Consider the following 22410-nt stretch of genomic DNA (forward strand, 5'->3'; position numbering starts at 1 on the left):
TCTAAAAGTGTTTAATAGATTTTTAGGGGTTTTAGGGTGGTAATTTATTTATTTGAGAAGAATTCAAGAAGAAATATATGATTTATATTTGCAAAGAAGCAGTCTAAACATTTTGGTTTTACATTTCTGAGGTTTCACAAATACCAAATTTATGTCCCTCTTGCTTTTGAAAAGTGTAAAAAGAGTGTATTTTTTACTTCCTCCCTACAAAGAATCTGAAGAAAGAAAGATAGTAAGAGGGAGAAGGAGAGGACAGCAGGGATGAGCGAAGGGAAACAGAAAGGAGGGAAGTAAGGATGAAAGGTGGAACGAGGGAAGTAAGGATGAAAGGTGGAACAAGGGAAGGGGGAATGAGACAAATACAATCTTACATGGAGCCTTATTTTTAGTCTGCATTTGGGATCTCCTTAGGCAAAATGAAAAAGGAAATCACCAATAAACTGGCTCAGGATCTTTATCTAGCATGTTATGTTAGAGCTCATTCATTCTTTTAATGTAGAGCTTTATATTCTCCCCTTCCTTACTTCAGTTTTGAGCTACATTATATTTAACAGGCAGAAGGGTGTTGGAGAATAAGAACCCCTGCCGCCAAACTTCAGACATATGAACTCTTTCCTTTTTGGAGAATGTAGGATGCATAAGGTATTTCTAACATGTTTAAAGTCACCTTACATTGTCTAAATGTTTCAAAGAACTGTAGTACAGAGAAACTAGATTTCTATTTCAATACTTCTTTGGTAAAGCATGTCAAGTGTGTGATACTCATTACATATGGCTTCATATAATGTCTCTCCGTACCTGTTGGTGTGTACATATCCATATGTAGCTGTTTTTGTCTTGGATTTTAGGAAGAAGGTGGGACTGATTAAGTTTATAAAATGTAATTCAAAGCAATGCCAAAATTAATGCCACATGAATGTAAAAGATTTACAACACCAGTCCTCTACATAAGCCTTCTGCAAACAAGGGTTTGCCTAGGTAAAGGCATGCAAAAAACCAGCAGTCCCTTAGGCTCCATGAGTATCTTCTTATCTACCTCCTTTAAAGAGCTAGAAATACACTAGTACAATGTTGAAGAGAAAAAACTGTTGAAGCAAAGGATTTTTTTCTTACTTAATGTTCATACAATATTCTACATTTTGTTTCAGTGACTGTAAACCACTAAGACGTGCAGTTGTAGAGAAAGTTTATAACGAGCTTTCAAAAATCTAGGACTCAACACATTTCTTGATCCAATAGGTCTATGTTCCAAAGTTCAAAGCCATGGTAATTTTAGATCTGTGAATAAAAGTATTGACATATATGGGATAATGAGAGTTACAAACTAAAGTCAAAATACTACTACCCTTTTAAAATATGCTACTCTCTGAAAGAAGCAGATGTTTTCTAACATGAGCAATTATTTACTAAACTTTAATTACATGGCAAAGTTCTCTGAACTCACGTTGGCACTCATGTACATCCAACCCATGCTATAAAACCATATTCATGTTACCCTTTTTCAAATGCCTTGCAAATATCTGACGGCTATTCAGTTTCATCAGGCCCCATCATTCCATTCATTATCATGACAAAAGCTTGCTCATGTCATCTGGCCAGTCAAGTTTCCTACCACACCCTGTGTCAGTCAGCAAATCACTAACACAGACCCCAGGAAGAGGCTTTCAAAGGAAGTTAAGCCCTTCTTTGTAATTTCTCTTCCTCAAAATACTCAAAGCCTGTCACAGCTCAGCCAAAGTTTTCTAGCTGTATTTTGCTAATCTTAGGATATCAAGTCAAGGCCGTGTTTAATTAGCTCTCTCAGTGTCTTGGCCTGGAGGTTTAGGTGACTTTTTTTCAAAGTAATGTTGTCGTCATCCACAGAAAAATTCCTTTTTTTTTCTCCAGACTGCTGGAGCTTCTAAGAGTGCTAAAAACTGAAATCTCTGCTATTTGTGACCAATGCCCAGATATATAGCAGACCTTATGCCCCAAGGACTTCAATTGACCATTTTTCTATTGCTCACACACACTGTGGTCCAGAACTAGATTGCCACGCTTCCCATAATTATGAACTAGAAACTCAGATGAATTGCAATACTGAGTCTAGCCTTGGCAGCAGGAAATCTTAAGCAGTTGAAGGCATGTCTCCCCTTCAAGGCCCTAATATTGTACTGAATGGTATGGGAAAAGTAATGTTTTTTCTTTAAAAATATTTACACTAGCTGATACTGCTGCTACTTTTTTATATCGTAATTAACACATGCAGCCAGGATGTGTGACACCTAAATTTAATTCACTTTGCCTCTGGGATTTGAACATGCATGTCCTATGACTTCTGCCTCACACAGAGAGATTTGAAAATCAGTCACAAAGCGAACAAATGTTGACTAATCTCTTTAGCACGGTGGGTAGGGCATTAAATAAGGGAGAAGGAATATGTCTTCAAAGAAACTCATACATTAAACAGTTGGGAAAAAAAAATCTGAAGAAACTCATGAATCAATATTCACTGTTACCTTGTGAGCACTGAACTACTAGACTGGACAAATATATTCAGTTCACTTCCATTTCTTCACCTCCAATTTTTAATTCCTTATGCAAAATGAAAGAGCCTTTGGCCACATTGATAAGATGATTCTGCTAGCAAGCACCAGATAGACTTTAAAATTCTTTTACAGATACAAAGCAAATGAAGCCACATCTCTTATATTCTTGATGAGAGATCCAGCCATGGCAGTTTTGTGTAAAGAAGGGATGTGGCTTGTCCACCTATGGTAACTGAAAACTAAAGCACTGCCAGCCTTGAAAGATGTAATGCAACATTGCCTATCTAGCACATGTGTTCTATGAGTAACTACTGACTTTATTATCTGAAAGAGAAAAATAGTATCATGTTATCTTGAAAGAGCTCTTTCGTTCTTGACTGCAGAGGCCACTTCCATACTTCAGTGCCTTCCAGATACCTCCTCAGTTCCAGAAACCTGTTTTCATCTTGAAAACATGAACTGCCTCCCCAGCCCAGAAAGATGAAAAAGATTCCCCACATGAGAAAAAATATCTTGTATGTGATTGTAATTTCATTTATTAACTACAATTCACTGAATATTACCAATAGGTACCCTTTGACAAAAAATCAACTATAGCTGTATTAGTATCTACAAATCCTAAATTATGCAACCATTGACAGGTACGGAATTTGCCAGGAGAAATAATCTTTACTGATCTTAAAATAATTACTGTTGATATTCTATCTCCATATTTTGATCCACAACCTTGTGTTGGAAGTATCAAGGTGAATTTAGGTGAGCAGGTAAACTACAACATACGCATTGAACATGCTCTATATAAATAGTATTTTCAGGACTAACTCCTCAAGCTGTAGCCTTTAAAGAAAATGAATATATTTCACAGTGCTTTCTGTGTGGTTATGTGATATGCGTAGATTAGTATAATGTAGGTACAACTAAATAACTTAAAATCTGCATATGATATAATACGTAAAAAATGTAGCACTGAAATACATGTTATGACATAACAGAGTTCTCTTCTCTATGCTGCATGTCTCCCTTTCCTTTTTTCCTGTATCAATCTATTTTACTTTTATCTATTTATTTTTTAAGATACAAAGTACATTGATTGAAAGTTCTAGGTTTTTTTACTATCAATATGGTCAGTAACACATAAACCCACTCTCTAGATTAAACAATTAAGATCCAGTTCTCACTTTGTTTATTTCAATTTAATAATGTATTTCAAGTATATTCTGTGACCAAAAAAAAGTCTAATCCAAGATATTTTTCATCAGAGAATATGTAAAAAGTATGTCAAGAGAATAAAAACCCAGAAAAATAAATTGAAAAAAACCCCACCAGCAAGCCAGAAAACCATGAAAGCAAAAGAAGTACTCATATTGACTGTTTCCTCCTCTAAAAGATTTTAGAGGAGGAACTACATGCTTTACTTTCACTACAGTTTCCAAGTTGTCTGTTATAACCTTGGTAAGAAGTGCAGCAGACTGAAAAATGCTGCTTTATCAAACTGTTCTTTAATTCCCTTTCAGAGAGAGTAATCTGTCTGGAACAGCTACTTGACCCTATTCTTTGTTCTTTTGCTTAATGAAGTCACAAAATTCTATCTAAATAAGTTACTTTTTTCTTTCTTTCATTGTCTCACTTGAAATTGGATAAAAGGGAACTGCAGAGGGTAGATCTTTTGAAGATCATCAAACACGTCCTAAATACAAGCACAAACTATAAAACAAACAAAATTCAGAGATTTTTGAATTGCTTTGAAATACAGTTCATGTAAAATGTAACAATAACTTTGTTTAATGGAAAAGTTTACTTTATTATTTTTTCTTCCATACATCTTGCTAAAAGGTATGACAGGATTTTAAGCAGATCTCCAAAGCAGAGATCAAATAAAAGTCGTATGTTGTCAGTTTAAAGGCTTCTCTGACACAAAGCACTCTACTGAGTGCAGAATTCCTTTGTTGTATTTACAAAATTGTGCAGCAGTTCATGAAGTATGAGAAGAAGCTGAGCACAGACGTTCTTTATATTTCTGTTTCACAATATTGTTATCCGGTAGGATGGTTATGCAACATCAATAAAGGAGCAATGGGAATCACAGATAAAGCATCTTATGCTCTGCCTTCCCATAATAACAAAAACTTAGGGTGCCCCCATACTCAGGGTCTCTAAAGCTGGGCATATGACTTCTGCAGGGCAGACACAAAACATGACTGGACTCAAGCATGGATTAAATTAAAAACTGCGATACAGTGCTAGTAGCTGAAGTTTCCTGTCAACTGGATCACTGCATCAAACTGAGGTGCACTTGAGTTTCCACAGCAACTCACTGCACAGTGTCTGAGTCTGCATTGGCAGCAGTCCTTCACCTCCATTCTGTAGCCTGCCTGCCCTCCACGTTGAGTGCGCCTATAACTTTTCATCTGCATACTGCCAGGTGGCTGCAGCATTACCTTCACTCTAGTTTCACAAGTGCTGTTTTCTCACCTGGCACTACTGAATTCCAAAACAATGTTATGCTGGGTTTTTCCTAAAAAGTGATTGCCATTGATTCTTAAATCATGCTGTTCTCATTCCACTTCTCATTCTTTAGCCTTGTAATTTTAGCCTGTAACTCTACCCAAAGATCACATCATTCCAGATCTCGTAGTGTTTATCCTGTAACTTCATACTTGAATAGAACTGTATAGATAATGAGCAGTTAATAGTTATTTTAATGCACAATAAATATTACACAATAAAATATATGCACAAATATATCATGTTATATACTATTTAGTCTGCAGCATATACATGTGATCTATTTGGTGTAAACAGTATCATAAGCCACCAGTGAGGATCTTGAGAAGGTCTGCATGAAAAATATAACTGTACCAGGGAGAAAGCAAGAAGATATTGGGTTTTTTTCTCATTACTATTATCATTATTATTGCCACCACTACCTTTACTGTATAGAGTTTTATGTCTGAGGTTGCTTTCCTTGTTCTTACCAGTTGGTGCCTGAGGAGTGGCATTCCCTGTTTTTGCTCTCTCTTTTCTTCTCTTTGCTTCTCTAAGATAGATTTCAAGTAAAGTTAGGTCATCGGCTAAAGCATGCACTACTAAAGCATGGTCATGTCAGCCTCTCTTAATATTCTTTAAGCAACACCTGTATGATGCTGATGAGGTTAGAATGCCTCAGTGAAAACCCAACTGAAGTTCTTTGCTAAAAACAAACCTCTTATTCTGTATTTTTTGTACCATTCGAATGCACAGAACAATGGAGCAGGAAAGGAAGGCCTAAACAGAAGGCAAATCCTTTTCTGTGGTTTCCTTAATTAGTTCTCAATCCATATGCCACTGAAAAGAGGCACTCACATTCTCAAAACAAATCCTATGATGTTAATTGGCCTCAGGGGATTATTGGCACAAACCAAGGTATGGGCATTTTTTTGTATTTAAACTATTTTGAGATTTTTGTTTACTCTTTTTAGTATCATCTGATAAAAATCTTTGGACATAACGTCTCTAGATTATTTGTCTTTACAGGAAACAACACATAGCAGACATAACCTTAAACCATAGAAAGAAGGCAAAAGGATTACTTGAGGCAATCTTTATTCCTTCTAACTGTAGGTGACTTCATACCAGGCCTCAGATAAAGGTAATTGAGGTCTCGTAAAAGTCACTCCAACTGGAATTTGTAGTGATTCCTGAATATTAAAGTTTCAGTTTTTAGATAGAGACAACTAAAACCTGTTATTATTATATGGCAAATATAATATTTTAAAGATTTTATTTTATATTTTTTTAAAGATTCAGACAGAGTGAGACTCCAAGACTAACTAAAGCAAATCTTCAATATTCAGTCAAAAACTAAAAGAAGGGATTATATAGTGGAACCTTTTGATTTTATTTTAACAAATGCAGTGTTTTAAGAGAAAGAAACAGAAATGATCAAAAACCATCAAGTAACTATGAAATACATTGTATAAAACAGAAAACAGCCTATAGACATAACATAGCATTTAAAGAAAGAATTCTGAAATACAGTGGATCCTGAATGCATGAACATCCTTATTTCTGTCTGAAGATTCAGAGACTCAGCTACTGATGTTATATAAGATTTGTTGTTCATGAGCAGGTCTTAAATGAGAGCTCTCTCTGCCTAAACTCTAGCTAAAAATGAACAGCAATTTTCAGACTTAGTTTGACTTCTTAAAGGTGAACTCAAATCCAGATTTTATGCTACAGAGACTTTAAAGAAAACAATGAATGTCAGATCTCAGGGGTCTCACAGAAATTTCCAATGCTGTTCACGCTAACAGGGTTTGCACTTGTTTCAATCTCACTGGAAATTAACTCAATGCTACAACATGACAGAGTATATTAATTACAATTGATGACTTTGCAATGAATACTAACTAAACTATTAAAAAAACCCAGCTTATTAAATGGTGTCAGCATTTTAGTGTAGCACCCTACCAATTATTCAAGTGGTATTTAATATAACAACTGAATATGATAAATTAATGTGATATTAATGTGAAAGCCAGTGAGCAGTATCTCAGTGAAGATTTTACTCAAATACTGTATTAATGCATTATTAAAAGTCAAGTGCCATATAAAATTTAATAAAGGAGCAACACCCCTTAAATTTGAGATGAAAATATATAGGAGCACTTTCTATTCAGCTTTACCATTAAAGATTTTTACAGCTTGATTTAGGAATTCTGTAGTTGAAATGACTCATTGGGGACAGGAAATTACCCAGGTTAAAACTCAAACCAAACAAAAAAGACCCAGCACTCAAAACTAAGATTGTTGTTTTATATGTTGTGTTTGAACCCTGTTCAATCCTTACCATGAAAGGCTTATTTGAGCTGAATATAGTGTACACTGTGTAGTGTGTAGTGCACAAATAATATTTTCATTATATGTCATATATAGGTAAAATTACACTCTTTCTTAAAGAGATAGTGAGCAGGGAAAGTGTTGAAAAGCAGACAAGAATTGCAAATCAAATAATATAATTGTTGAGACAATCACATAAAGGAGAGTTGAAGAACAAATTCAAATGTTTCTTCCCTCTTATGAGGGACTGGAATGTTAAGGGTTAATAACTCAAACAATCATTCATTTTCAAAAGCAGCAGGATGCTTTGCTGAGGCCAGGTATGCACCCCCCCCAAAGAAGGGGAGGAGAAGGAGGCATTTTGGAGGAGTGGTGTGAGACTCTGATCTGCATAAAAGCAGCCCTGGTGCACAGGGGTGAGGACTCATCACCCGATGGTGACCACTACAAACCAACCTTTGTTTAGAAACAAGCTGGCCTTTGAGCCAGATAAGGGAAAAGGAAATACGTTCAGATGTAAAACTTCATTTATTCCCCTAGATAATTCCCAGGGGAGTTATCTAGATGTTCACACATTGGCCTGAAGGTATTCAATCCTTCTGATTAGGCATGACCGGCTACACTATGCGGAGAAACATTAGAAAATGTCATAAATTCAATAAACTAGCAAAGACTCTCTGAACTTTATGTTGTGGGGGCTTTCCCCACCCTCAATGGATCAAGACCACAATTGTCACTTTGAGCAATGGACATCTAAGTTGCAATAGTCTCTTTTCTGGATCCTTGTACAGTGATAACTTTTCTCTCCACTCTCTACTTCTATTATTTCATTTTCTTTTTTATTTTCCTGATATATTTTCCTAAATGATGTTTTTTAATATTTCCATAGATTATACCAACAGTGGCCACATACCTTCTTTCCATTGCAATCAAACTGCTAAAGAATAAACTGCCACACACCCACACACAGAGATAGATAGATAGATAGATAGATAGATAGATAGATAGATAGATACATACATACATACATACATACATACATACACAGAATAGATAGATATATTCTGGTAATTCAGTGTCATTTCACTCTAGTCTTGAGAATTCTTTTTTGTCTTACACACCACCCAGAGTCAATCAAGCTACCTTTCCCTAAACACACTGGCTGGACCAGAACATTTCATAATTGTAACATCACACAGAATCCCTTGGATGTGGTGGAATGATCAGTGTGGTTCAAAGATATTTAGGGTTTTCTGGTGTGACCTGGACCTAATGAAAGGTTTTCTGTGGGAGAAAGTCAGCCTCAGAGAGGGTTGTGAGGAGAAGGACATTGACTCTCAGTGAGTCACTGAAGGGTACAACTACCAAGAGCAAGTCAAATGATGACTGTCTGTTTTTTCTGAAATTATAATGATAATTTTTTCCCCTCAGTATGACCTGCTGAAAGGTTTTCTGGTGTAACCTGGGCCTTTTGAAAGGATTTCCCTGGAAGAAAGCCAAGCTGACTTCTCAGAGAGCGTTAATGGGGAGAAAGACATTAACCCTCTGCAGATTAGAGACAGATTTGAAAGGAATGACCACCCAGAGGAGTCTAATGTGGCTCATCGCCTCATGATGAAATTCAAGTCTTTTGAAAAGAGAAGGCACCTACATCTGAGCTCCATACTTTGTAACGAGATCTCCACTCTGGTTTTTACACCTTGCCTTCCATAATCAGTCAACAGGCTATCTTTGTCCAGTGGGAAGGAAAGAATGAAATGTCTCCTCTATTTCAAAATTTCATCAGTATTTCACAGTGTGCCATATAAAGGAATACCAAAACTAAAAGGCTCATTCCTCAGCTATTTAGAGGATTACTGCAAATGATTAAGTCACATTTCAAAAAGTACTAAGGAGGTAATTTTATTGTACATCAGATGCATGCATTTGATACTGCAGTCTAAACTCCCTCCTCTGCCTCAGCCCCTGCTTCATGGCTGCCTGTCTCTGGAAACGTGCATACTCACATCTTGTTTTGTTAAATATTTCTGCTTTTTCACGTACCCTACTCCTCACCAAGTCTGAGAAGACACAGGTAACCATATAGATATTTTATTTTTTTCCTTTATAGAAGAGTATTCCAGGACCTTGTCTTTGAATGCTGTGTTTTGGCAGACTTCCATAGTTGGCAGATGTGGGAAGTGAAGAATTTAATTGGATCTATGTAAGCAGCTAATATTTACAGAACAAATATTGTGTACTACGTGCTAGTTTAAGCTATGTAACAAATGATTTAATAGGAACACATCCTCTTAATTTTATAGATCTTGTCAGGGCACAGTAGGTGCTATTTCAATTGTTTCTCCAAGAATTAATGTATACATGTCTTCCTTCCTTCCTTCCTTCCTTCCTTCCTTCCTTCCTTCCTTCCTTCCTTCCTTCCTTCCTTCCTTCCTTCCTTCCTTCCTTCCTTCCTTCCTTCCTTCCTTCCTTCCTTCCTTCCTTCCTTCCTTCCTTCCTTCCTTCCTTCCTTCCTTCCTTCCTTCCTTCCTTCCTTCCTTCCTTCCTTCCTTCCTTCCTTCCTTCCTTCCTTCCTTCCTTCCTTCCTTCCTTCCTTCCTTCCTTCCTTCCTTCCTTCCTTCCTTCCTTCCTTCCTTCCTTCCTTCCTTCCTTCCTTCCTTCCTTCCTTCCTTCCTTCCTTCCTTCCTTCCTTCCTTCCTTCCTTCCTTCCTTCCTTCCTTCCTTCCTTCCTTCCTTCCTTCCTTCCTTCCTTCCTTCCTTCCTTCCTTCCTTCCTCCCTCCCTCCCTCCCTCCCTCCCTCCCTCCCTCCCTCCCTCCCTCCCTCCCTCCCTCCCTTTCCTCCCTTCCTCCCTTCCTCCCTTTCCTCCCTTTCCTCCCTTTCCTCCCTTTCCTCCCTTTCCTCCCTTTCCCCTCAGACTCATAAGAATTGTGTGTAAGTTGAAACAACTCCTTTAGATCCTTCCTCAAGGACAGAAAAGTCTCTCCTATCCCTGACAATGGAAGCTTTTTGCCATTTCCTATGACCTCTAATGAACTGGAGGTTCTTTTTTTTTTTTAACTTCTTTTTTCATTTTGCTTTCAGGGTCTTCTGGTTCACCAGTTTGTTTTTTCAGGAATGCCTCCCTTAACCTATGAATCTTTCAATAAATTTTCTAGTAGTAATAAAACTCCAAGACAGAGTATTAGAAAGTACCTGAATAGTTTGACTTAAAGCAAACTCTAAAGTAAGAAAAGTATGATTAAAAGCATAGTCTTGGTTTGTTAGATGAGATTTAGAAAATCTGCTTTAGTAACAATTTCCTGGAAATATGGAAAGTGGATCCTGTTTAAAAGGTTAGTGATGACAATATCATAACATCAGAGATCTGATTTTGACAGTCTCCTTTAGGTGGACATTAGCCTCAGAATCAGGGACTTCCACAGACTTCAATAAGAAGTCGTTCCACCTCATTTCTGGACGCCACTATTCACCAAGTTTCTGAGATTCACCCAGCTTTGTGGATACACAGAGGTGCGTGACTGCCTTGAAACTTTATTCTTGGATCTGTACTCTAGGGGGACTGCTCACTAAAAGCTGGGGTTTGTCCTCAGGAAAAAGTAGTCATCTGTGAAATGTAAATGAAACTATAATAGAACTGTGTAATTATAGGTAGAGGAAAAAATAGTTATTGCTGGAAGGAAAAAGTGGTAAGAGTATTCATCCATGCTGAGATAGTTTTGTCTTCACAGTTTTGACATAAGTAAAAAGGTACATATTTTTAAAGGTATATACAACATTTGCAATTATGGAAAGCAAATGACATAACAGGAGTAAATTATCTGTGTAGAAGTAGTGTCAGCAATCCATCACAACCATAATTACTAACAAAATGCATGTTTTTGAATGATTTTCTGGAAAACACTGGAATAATAATTAAAGCAAGAATAACAACAAAATAAATAATAACACTGGATAAAATATAAACAAATAAAGGGGACGAAATCTGTTTTCTGGTTGCAAATCACAACTAGACTAAAGATAATCAGGAGAAATTTGTCCGTACTCCAGTAGCTTGTTTTTCACCTACACAGGCAATACAAACCCAGTAATTTTAAATGATAAGCAAATTATCGAGAAGTAGATCTGGAAAATTAAACTATCACACATTGTCACACACCAATTATAGTAGTATACCAGATGATAAGGTTAACATCCTTACAGGTCAAAAGTTATTTCAGAACACTGAAAATGCAAATATTTACATCAATGCTCTCAAATCAAAAGACATGGGCTAGTGACATTTCTTTTCAAGATATTATGCATGTTTATCTTTCAGGTAGCCATGTGTAAGTATTGCTAAAAAGATATTTTTCTCTTGACATTATCTATAGTCATGTGCTTATTACTCAATTTTGTGCATCATGCAAAATAGAAAAGTAGCAGAGTTCCCTTTAATGTCACATTCCTCTCAGTTACAGTGAATTTTGAGGAGAGGGGTAAGAAAGAACGCTGTGAGTGCACATTGAGACAACATATTTCAAAGAACAGCTATATACAGTTAGACAGACTTTATTTCATTCAAATTACTGTGGGAAACTGCAGAAAAGCCTAACTGTAGCATATGTGCTGCAGGGAGTCACCAGTTCAGTAAAAATTGTGTGATAGTTCTCCCAAATGCAGTTACCATGTCAGGAAAGATGTGATGCAGTACTCTTGTAAAAAGAGTAGAGTGTCTCATCTGCAGTTATCAGCTACTAGGACAATTGTCAGGGAAACCACCATTATTATTTGAGTGTTTTGAGGAAGCTCTTAGAGGAAATGAGATTTTTTTATGGATGACCCCACTACCTTCTTATAAACAATTCAATAATGAGAGACTCCCTGTGAGGAGATTGGCAGTCCCAGTGTTCCCACACTTGGTATATAGAGGTGGAAGGACAGGATGTTCTTGAAAAGCCACATCATGTCAATGTAAACTGAAAATTCACTAGATAGGAAGGGGATTTTCTTCTATGGGAAAAGCACCCCTTTAAAGAAGAAAAAAAAGAAAAAGTTTGGTCTTCTGAGATGGGGGAAATTTGACACCACCTGGGGTAATTATATGTTCTTTAAACAGTGCAAAGGGAGTCAGCCTTAAGAGCCTTCTGCACACCTTTTAACTGTAGAGCACTTTTCCTCAAATAGTAGCAAGTAGGTGGCTGTAGGCACAAACTGCTTTCTAGTCAAGGGACAGATCCATCTGAAGGACACATTTAGAAATGGGCTGACAGCTCAAAGGGAAACCCTAGCTAGTCTCTTCAAAACTCTGGTGTCATGTGGAATAGTATGCAAAACAACTTGAAGTGCGTAGCTGAGCTACACAAGATCATTCTAATTGAAAAGATAAAAGAGTGAATGGTTGACACAAGGAAATGAGATTTACAAGTCTACCTGTTTATGAATATGAATCTGATTTTGCAGGTAGACTTGGTGGTGTATTTTGTTGTGAAAAGGAGGGTTCTTATTGCAGAAGATGGTATGCTGCTATATTCTGAGAGCCAACCAACTTCCAGGCAATCAGATAAAAAAGTCTAGGGGAAGACCATCTACCTGCACAGTATGGAGAGAAGGACACTGAAAGTTATGATAATGTTGTTCATACAGGACTCAAAGTCTTAAATTAAGAATGGTAGCATCATGATGTTAGGCTAACTGCACCTCCCAAGCTCTGCTTTTCCTTTACCTGGAAAATAACTCTTCAAAGAAGATGAAAGGGTAGAAAGGCAGAAATAATTCTCTGATCAGGAAAAGTGCACAACATGTTTGAGATAACCCTAGAGGAAGGATTTTAAATTATTTACTTGGATGGAGAAGGGCAAGACTTTTGGAAACCCTCTTGGTTTGTTGGTTTTTTCAACAGCACATGAAAATGAATACAACTTTTGTGATACAAATCAGCATACGCTCATGTGAATGTTTTGTTTATAAATTAAGGTACAATTAAATTTGAAGGGCTTTCATCCTGAATCTGATTAAAAGTATCATGAAAGACTGTATTACCATATGTCATGGAAGGACTTGAAAATCCTTGTTGATGTGTATATATTGTGTAGGAGAGTTTGTTTACTGTAGAAATGACAATTAGGAAGTAATAATCAAGAGACTACTGAACCCAGTAATGTACTTATGAATTAATGTCGCTGAATTGAGACTAGATTTAATTCTGAATGTAGATTCCAAATCCAGCAGATTTCATGGCGAGCCATTGCTTTTTACTCTTCAGTCTTTTTGTGAACTCCTTTTAAGGGCAAGAGGATATCTTCACCCCTAATGTCTTAGGTGGCGTGGCCACAAGAAAAGGGACTTCTGTAAACCCTCTCAGTGTTAAGAAAAAAATCACTTATAAAAGCAGTTATGAAGGGCACTGAAAAGTCTTTCCCCCTCAGTTTAATGCAGCTGCCTAGCAGTTTCTTTCCTTGCATTTGTCTTAGTTGCATTGTATATATCTTTAGCTTGCTGCACTACAAGAGATCAAATAAAGACATAGGTTGAGTTAAAATATTTATTTAGATCATCTTATTTTAGAGAAGTGCCATTTGTCTTTGCATATTTTATAAAAGGTTTTACTAATCAGTTAGAAACTGGGATCTCATACATGCATCTAGTGACATAAGTGTCTCAGGGCCAGTCGACAAATTTGCTAAAAACTAAAGATAAGAAAAAAAAGGAAATGTTGGGCTATCGTAAGAAATTCCATTTCAATATGAATGGCATACATATTACATATACATAAGATTAGATGTGTATCACTAAATTATGCTTGGGAGAACATACAGGCAGAACACACATAATTGTGTCTGGCACAGTAAGTGGTTACATTAGTCCTATAAATTCACAGCTGATTCAATGTCTGATACTTCATTAAGCTAATTATTGATACTTCGATAATCTTTTTAACTTTTCAATGTGTCATTTACTTTATGAGGATAGTCAAGTGAGCATTTTTAAGATATTGGGTATAAATCTCTTATTACTGTAGATACTGTAGGAAAGGTTTTTTAAAAGTTAACAAAATTTACAAAAACATGCATCATATAGAATGTCTCCTTTCTTCAGAACAAGATAACAATATTTCTACAAATGGCTAAAATTTTTTGATATCTAAAATAAACTAAACATGTTTGAGTGAAATACAGAGAAACCCCTGGGAAAGAGAGAAACCCCAAACAACCCCCAAACCAAGCACATATCCAAAGGCTTAAAATAGACTAAGATTTAAATCTAGAATTTCCAAATAAATGGCAAACTCCATATTATTTTGGTTTCTCTCTCCTTTGTAACATCATTTTATCATGGAATAAGTTACTCCATTTCAAAACAAAATTTGAGATACTTTCTTTTCCTATGTATCTTACATGCACATAAAATGTAGATGACTTTTTCAGATATAAAGATCCATATTTTTAAAATAAATAAAAAAAGAAGCTGAAGCTGAATTTCTCCCTTCATTAAATAAAATCTTATTTTAAAACAAGAACCCTCTAAATAAAATCCATTTAGAGCTGCATGGAAGTTTTTGACTTTTCAGAAGCATTATGTCAATAGCAGCTGACGAGATTCACTTGACATGGTGGAGATAAAACCATCTCAGAAATACAGCAACTGCAAAAATTTCATAATATACAGTCCCAGAGCTTTTCCAAGAAAAGAACTGTTCACTCAATTTGAGTTCATAGTTACTGATGTTTAATAAATGCACACTAATTTTAAAAAAGAAAGTCTAAAAATACTGTAATGCAGTTTATAGACTGTAGAAACCCCAAAAGCTTAGAATTACAAGAATAACAAGACAATATGAAAAAAAGACCCTTAAAACCAGCAACAGGACTCTAAAGTAGTGTATTTTCACCTAAAAGCACTAAACATCGCTTCTCTACCCCAAAAGACTAAGTATGAAATTTATAACTTAACTGTGCCAAACATAAAATTTAATAATTACTTTTACATTTTATCTCACATGACATTTTGGTCTTATTTGCTGGCATAATTCTAATTATTCCTCTGTATTCTTTGTTCTCTATATAAAAGACACATGCATTACTTATATCTTGCACTGACTTTACAGTTTTTACAGCTCGGGGATCAACTGCTTCAACCCAAGCACTTTGTTCCCTGCCCAGTATTCTGACACATGCCATGTGCTATTAACGATTTGATGAATGAAATGAAAGCATGTGACCACCTACCCACACACCTTGGCAGAGGTGCACTCCATACACGCCGACCACCTCCCAGGCAGGTGAGCTTGTTAGCACCTTCCAGGCGATATCCAGGGAAACAGGAAAAGATCAAGGAATCTCCAACACCAAAATGAAAACCAATTCGCCTGCTGAAGGCAGGAACACCAGGATCATCACATGGCTCCAGATCATATTCTGCAGACAATAAAACATAATATGTTATTATCTGGACAAGTTGTCCACATGGAAAAAAGCAAATTTACTAAATTGCTTGCATTGTGTGAGCATGGAACAGCTGGAAAACATGTATTTTAGAGCTGTGTTCTCTACTAAAACCCAATACTGTTTCTATAAGTCTATTATGCCTTTATATACAGTAATTACGTATTTAATGTGTTCTACCCATACCACATCTATTTTTTTAATTTCAAGAGCTGTAATCAGCTTGTACTGTGAGTGGTTTACTATAATTTTGTTTAATTACTTCCTTTGTGTGTAATTCTAGTTTCTTTTCATCTGAACTTCCAAACAGCTTTAGAAGTGAGCCTTACAGTTGAAAGAAATCATTATGTGATGAAGAAAATCTAATTAAAAAACAAACAAAAGGTTAGGTGAATGAAAGACATATGAACACATTTTCAAAAAGTGTGCTTTTATAACTACACATCAGGAATAATTCAGCCGGAGGAGTCAGAATACACTAATGGGGAAAAAAATCAGGGCTGTTACATAGGAAGCAAATCAAACTCAGAAAATATGTGAGCCACCTGTTTCCACATCGCCAAAGAATATTCTGTGGAAGTATCACTTATTGTTTATCCTCTTTTTCCATATATTTTTTTTCCTTAGATATCCACTACCAACTACTTTGAGAAAAGATGTTGAAAGAGAACAACTTAACATCTAAGGGAAAATGTTTGATTTTGTATTCGTCAGAATATTATCCAAAAGACCCAAGAGATCCCTTCTGGCAATGGATAAGAAAAAATGTTTTCTAGAACATTAGCCTTGGAGGTCAGTGGAAAGTAGGGTGAAATCTTATTTAGAATAAGAGACTCCATTTAGTCAGGGAAGAAGTTAAACCAAAGTTTCTGAGTGAATCTTTAAACAGTTGATATACGGAATAAAAGGAATAAATAAATTTTTCCCTTTAGTAACTGTCTTGTAGGAAAGTTCAGAATGTTAGAGGCAATCTATAAACTACATCAGTTTCTGCTGGCAAATGTTGTAAGTTTAGAAAATATGTGATCTACTACTTCTGCTCAATACTGCCAGGGCTGAGCTAGACATGGGGATACCCTGGCACATGGTAGTATGCCTTTAGGCACATGGCAATTTTCATGACAAATTTCTATATTTGATGACATTCAAAACAGGTGTTCTAACAAAACACTTCTTACTAAGAATAAATATATTCTGGTTGCGTGAAAGTACAAAACCAGAATTACCTATTTGTCTCATAAAGTTAATGTACCTCATAACATTTCTCAAAATGTGTGTTTAATATAAATGATGGCATATGCTGTCTCTGTATGTTGTAGCAGTAGTAGATAGGATATAAACCTTCAGTCATGTTCCAAAAGTTCTGTGATCCATATCTTTTGTTACTGCACAGTTTTCTCCCTTGCATTCACAATATTTTGTGTGTTTTTCTATAACTTGGCTAGTGCTCTACTCTTTTGATTTAGTGATAAAAAAATTATCAGTGAAATAATTAATATTTCTATTTACATTTCAAACTTGTAAAACTGCTGACCTTTGCTTTGGTGAGTCCAAAGTCTCCAGAATGAATTTATTTGAGCATTTAATAGGAGTAAATCCAACACTATTGCTCTAATCAGTGAGGTAGTTTTTTCCTTTTTTAAATAAGCAAGGTAAATGAGATGCATTACTCATAAATATCATAGACATCTGTAAACATTGCCAATCCTCAACAAAACTTACTGGCTTTCAGTTCTTGAAAAATTATGTAGGAGAGTTGGATGTGAGTTTCTTATGTACTTCTTCAATAAAATATACATGTGCATTTCAACTAGCACTTGATTCATTCGTTTGTGTCATGGGACAAGGGGAATCTTCAGAAAAACCCTGCCTTAGCCTCAGAACTTGGCAGCGTCTTAAATTGAAGGACTTACTCTTATCCACGAGTTCTAATGATGGTAAATCAGGTCTATTTATAAAAATAATTATTTATTAAACAGAGATAACAGACCAAAGATCCTAATCATAATTACTACGCAGTATGAAACTACAGAACTACTAGATTACAGCCTAGCATAAAACAGTGCACTATTTCAAGGTACCTATAATTAAAACTAACAATAGTATTGCAATTTACCACTGAAATGACAATAATGTACACAGATTTCTTCACTTAACCCCTGGGGAATATCTGTAAAATAGGCATCCCTTCTCATGGGAGGAACTCCACACATTTCCAGGATCATGTACTGAGGATTTCTGCTTTATGAAAATTTGGTGTGGCTTTTCTAGTTTGTCAGTAAGGTATCTGTCAGTAAGAAATCCAGCTTACATTCCAGATCTCACTTCAAAAGGAGGATGTTTATAGGCAGCTGGGAGATGCCAAAGCACTGGCCATTTTGGCTATGATGCCAAAATATCTCACTGCAAGACAGTTCATCCTGTTTATCTGACCAGCTAATAAACTATAGATGAGCTCTTTTTGGGAGGTGAGATGCCCTGCTACACCTGTAATTCTACTTCCCAGTAATGGAGATAGGCAAAGAAAATTACTGAGAAATGTATATTTGATGTCATCTAGTTTTAGAAGACTGTAAATAAGAAGCAGTAACAAATGTTTCACTTATCTTAGAGATAACGTTTAGAAACATATCAATAGCTAATAAATGTTTTATTTCATCTTTATATACACATTTTCCATTTCAAAATCAGTCTTCAATTTAGAGTCTTTTGTGAATCTGAGTCAGCATACCACTGCTTTTTTAAAGTTTCTATACTTTGAACAAATTCGTTCATTCATTCTAAACCAGTACCATCTATCTAATTTTTTCCCCTTAATTTTCTTCCTAACTTCTTTTTCAACAATTTTAATGTTTCTGTGGGAACAGAGAAATCTTAAAACAATCACCAACATTCTTTTTGATTCTCTTGCCCACCTTTTTAAACCTTACCCAGTTTTTTATGATAGAGACTATACAATTTTGATTACGTGTTTTTGTTTTTTTTTTTTTTTTTACTTTATGGTGTTTCATAATATTTCTCTTATCTGCAAGTGAAATATCATTTGGAACAGTTTCAGGATATTTAGCAGAATGGAATTCATTACCTGAAAATGTTATGTTGAAACCTTCATAAGAAATTGAAAAATCAGATATAAATCGAAGCTGTGCAGTAAAATTTCCAAAGAGGCCGGCTTTAATTGTAGGGGGCAAGACTGAGCCAGTTAATCTGGCTACTGGTTCTGTGAAACTCCCATCTTCAGTGATGAGCAAATAGTCATGAGAGCTCTCAAGGTGAAAAGTGTGAAAAACCAGCTGTACACCTTTAAAAGAATTAAAGAAGGAGGAAAGAAAAGCATTTAATAGCAAGTTTTTCTATTCCTTCATATGCACAGAAAGCAATTTTTATGCTACACGGAAACATTTTGAGAAAAAGTTAGAATCAAAACCTGAAATTCTGAAAACAAATTTTGCAGAAAGCGCATGAGCTCAACTGAATAATATGTGCAATGGGGATGCTTGTTTAGCTCACTTTAAATCAATAGTTACTATAAGAGAATTGATGGCATTCAGTGCTGTTCTTATACAGCACTCCAAAAATTCAAATTTGTATTATTTAGATGCTATTTAAGTTCCTGTATTTCTCTTTTACTTATAATATCTATCTTGATTTCATTATTACCTAAGAGACATACATGAGTACTTGGCTGAAATTTTGTATTTGTATTTTATTTTTGCATTTCCTCCAACACAATTCTGGTTTTTAATTCTAAACTTCGGGGAAGTTTCCAAATACAAGGACAAAGCATACAGAAGTTTTATGTATGCTCTTACACAAATACAGATTCCTATTTTCTGGAACTGATCATTTACCTGACATAATGACAGTTTTTTCATTTGCCAACTCCCAATCCAATATTCAATTAAATTTTGACTTACAGTTCAGTTTTCAAATACAATATATATGATAAATTTAAAAATTTACTGTGGGTATCAACATTCTTCTTAGCACATTTACTCATATATTTTACATTTAAAATGTTTTATGAGTTTTAAACAAAAAAACCCCAAAAACCAGTCTTTGAGAAGATTTTAAAAAGCAGTAACTTCCCATATACTTCTCAGTATTTTCTTTACTCAGATATTATTCTACTGTATATGTAACATAAAGATATATATCAAGTTTTTGCTCTAATGGTTTAAGTCTGAAATCTTAAGTTACCAATACACAGATTAAATCTGTTCCTTTATGTTCAATAATAGCAAAGAGCCATCAACAAGGTCCTGACATTTTTGACTGAAAGAAGTTTAGAGCTATTTAACCAGTAGCTATTCTTTTCCCATATTTTACCTCTTTCACTCTTTCCCATTTTTCTGAGACTAAAATACATTGCCTTTGGCAGCTTTAAAATAATTCTTCCTTTGAAAAATAAACACAAACTGGAAATCCCACCTTTGAAAATATTTATTTTGGGACGTTAAACTTCTTCCTCAGAGGAATGGAAGAAAGTGTTGGTTTAACTCATAAAGGACACTTCCTTTTTTAGCTGTGTGTGTCTGATTTTTTTTGTTTCCATACAGACATTATCTATATGCAAAACATATTTGATACTTACCCTTGCCATGGGACACTTCAATAGTCCAAGTGCAGTTTAAAGAATTTGGGTAAAAATCAGGAAAACCTGGAGAAAGAACAGTTCCACTCTTCCCATGAATATATCCACCACATAAAGCTTAAGAAGAGAAAAAAAAAATACAAAAAACATTTCTTGTAAAAGGGTTTGAGAGAGAGAAAGAGAAAGAAAGAGAGAGAGTTCATTTTCTTACCTACACTTAAATTGAAAATAAAGGATTAAAATAAGAAAGTAATTAATCCAAAGACGCAACATTCATTTTGACAACAGTTTGTTTTCTTCTAAATTAGTCCTTGAAAAGGAGTTTATTTTTAATTTACAACCACTCTTGTTAGTTAGCAGAACACACAAAAAAATTATTGCAAGTATTAATTCCTATTGCAATAATATATAAGAAATGAGGGGATTTTTTGTGAAGTAACATAAAAAATGTCTTGCTGCTACTTTTCTCTCATGAAATATTTTGAAAGGCATACATTCAACTACATTTTTAACAAACAAAATCACTTCCTTAAAAAGCACATTTTTTTCAAGTAAGTAAAATTTTGATGATTACTGCCACACTCAGGGGAAAAAAAGAAGTGTAATTTCCTCTTTTTCAAAGATTTAGATTGTCCCATCATAAGTAATTTATTTGGAATTGAATATTTGGGAAGACATGAGAACTATGCTGGAAAACATTTTATGCATACTAGAATTTGCTAAATTAGGTTGTTCAAATTTGCATAGCAAATTAATTAATGTTTAAGATTTGCATTCTGAATTGCTCACAGATCTCATAAATACAGCATGACTGTGCTTTTCACTCATCTCTTGCTGTCCAGTTTTTATGCTGTTGTTTTTTTAAAATTTTAATATACTAAATATTTAAACAATAAAGCAGCAAAACATTAAGATGCTTTTAGTCTTCTTCCTCACATGGAGTGATACACTTTGCCATTAACTGGATGGAAAATACATATGAAAAAGTATTCAATAGACTTGCAATACATTTAAGTAGATGTGTGTATATATATATATACATATACTTGGTTTATAGCTTAAGTTCCTTTTTTTTTTCACTTCTTATTAGACTAAGGTTTTTGTTAAAGTTTTTAATGTTTTTTGAATTTATGTAATTTTTATATATTTATAAGTAAATAAAAGGAAAGGAAATGCTTCCAGCCTGGTTTTACCTGAATATAGTTATTTCTGCATGCAAGTATGAATTACAAAACATTTTAATAAATCCACAGTAAATATATGGTTGATAACAATATTTAATAATAAAAAACAGCATTACAGACATCAGGCTTACAGTGCCATAAATGAACAATTATACATTCATTCAAAAATCTTTATCTTAGTCTGTAAACACCACAGAAGGAAGGAAGAAAAAGGAAGAAAAATATTCAACTGTGCAACATTACTTAAAGCAGATATGACATATTTAAAAAATAATTTACATTTTTTAAAAAAATTAAAAATACGGAATTGATGTGTTTTAATTTAGCTCTCACTCAAAAATTATTTTCATGTTTCACCTTGGCATTAGCATATTGGGAGAATGACACATTACTTAGAGGGAACTTTAACCACCTTGCATTTGTACGCAGGTTTATTTCTTCTTTGTTGGCATGAAAAAAAGAGACATGCTTTTCCCTTAGGCATTTATTCTGCTAAATTAATTTCTGAAGTAAAAATTTTGAGAACATCAGTACTTGAGAGATGAGTGCAAAATGCTCATTTCCACCTCAGTTAAACCTGTCACAATCCAAAAATCTGGGTCACTACTTGTTGAGCCTCCAAAGGCAAATACACTAACAGAATGATTACCTAGTAGAGTGTGAGTTTCTATGCCATGTTAGACTAGTTAATATAATGGAGTTTAATCTGTGAGGAAAAGAAGACTGAGTGTATGTTGAGCCCTTATGTGTTGCTTGTCTGGAGAACATACTCCAGAAAGGCTTGACATTTCCTTGACATGCAGTCACTTGAAAGTGGGTGAAGGACCTGGAAAAAAAAATCTCTTTCAATGAGTGAAAATTAACT

The 22410-nt window shown here is 35.0% G+C and overlaps 1 protein-coding gene across 1 annotated transcript in view; it reads right to left on the reverse strand.

Moving 5' to 3' along the window:
- Window positions 1-22410, reverse strand: part of CSMD1 (CUB and Sushi multiple domains 1) — a gene marked incomplete at both ends in the record, with an annotated part of 1059366 nt that overhangs the window by 207008 nt on the left and 829948 nt on the right. The window contains 3 exons of the mRNA XM_084202054.1: window positions 15552-15740; window positions 18853-19068; window positions 20362-20478. Of these exons, the coding sequence (XP_084058180.1) occupies window positions 15552-15740; window positions 18853-19068; window positions 20362-20478 (522 nt within the window). The remainder of the gene's footprint in view (window positions 1-15551; window positions 15741-18852; window positions 19069-20361; window positions 20479-22410) is intronic.

This window comes from Fringilla coelebs (assembly GCF_963513975.1).
Source record: "Fringilla coelebs genome assembly, chromosome: 3".
NCBI classification, from domain to species: domain Eukaryota; kingdom Metazoa; phylum Chordata; class Aves; order Passeriformes; family Fringillidae; genus Fringilla; species Fringilla coelebs.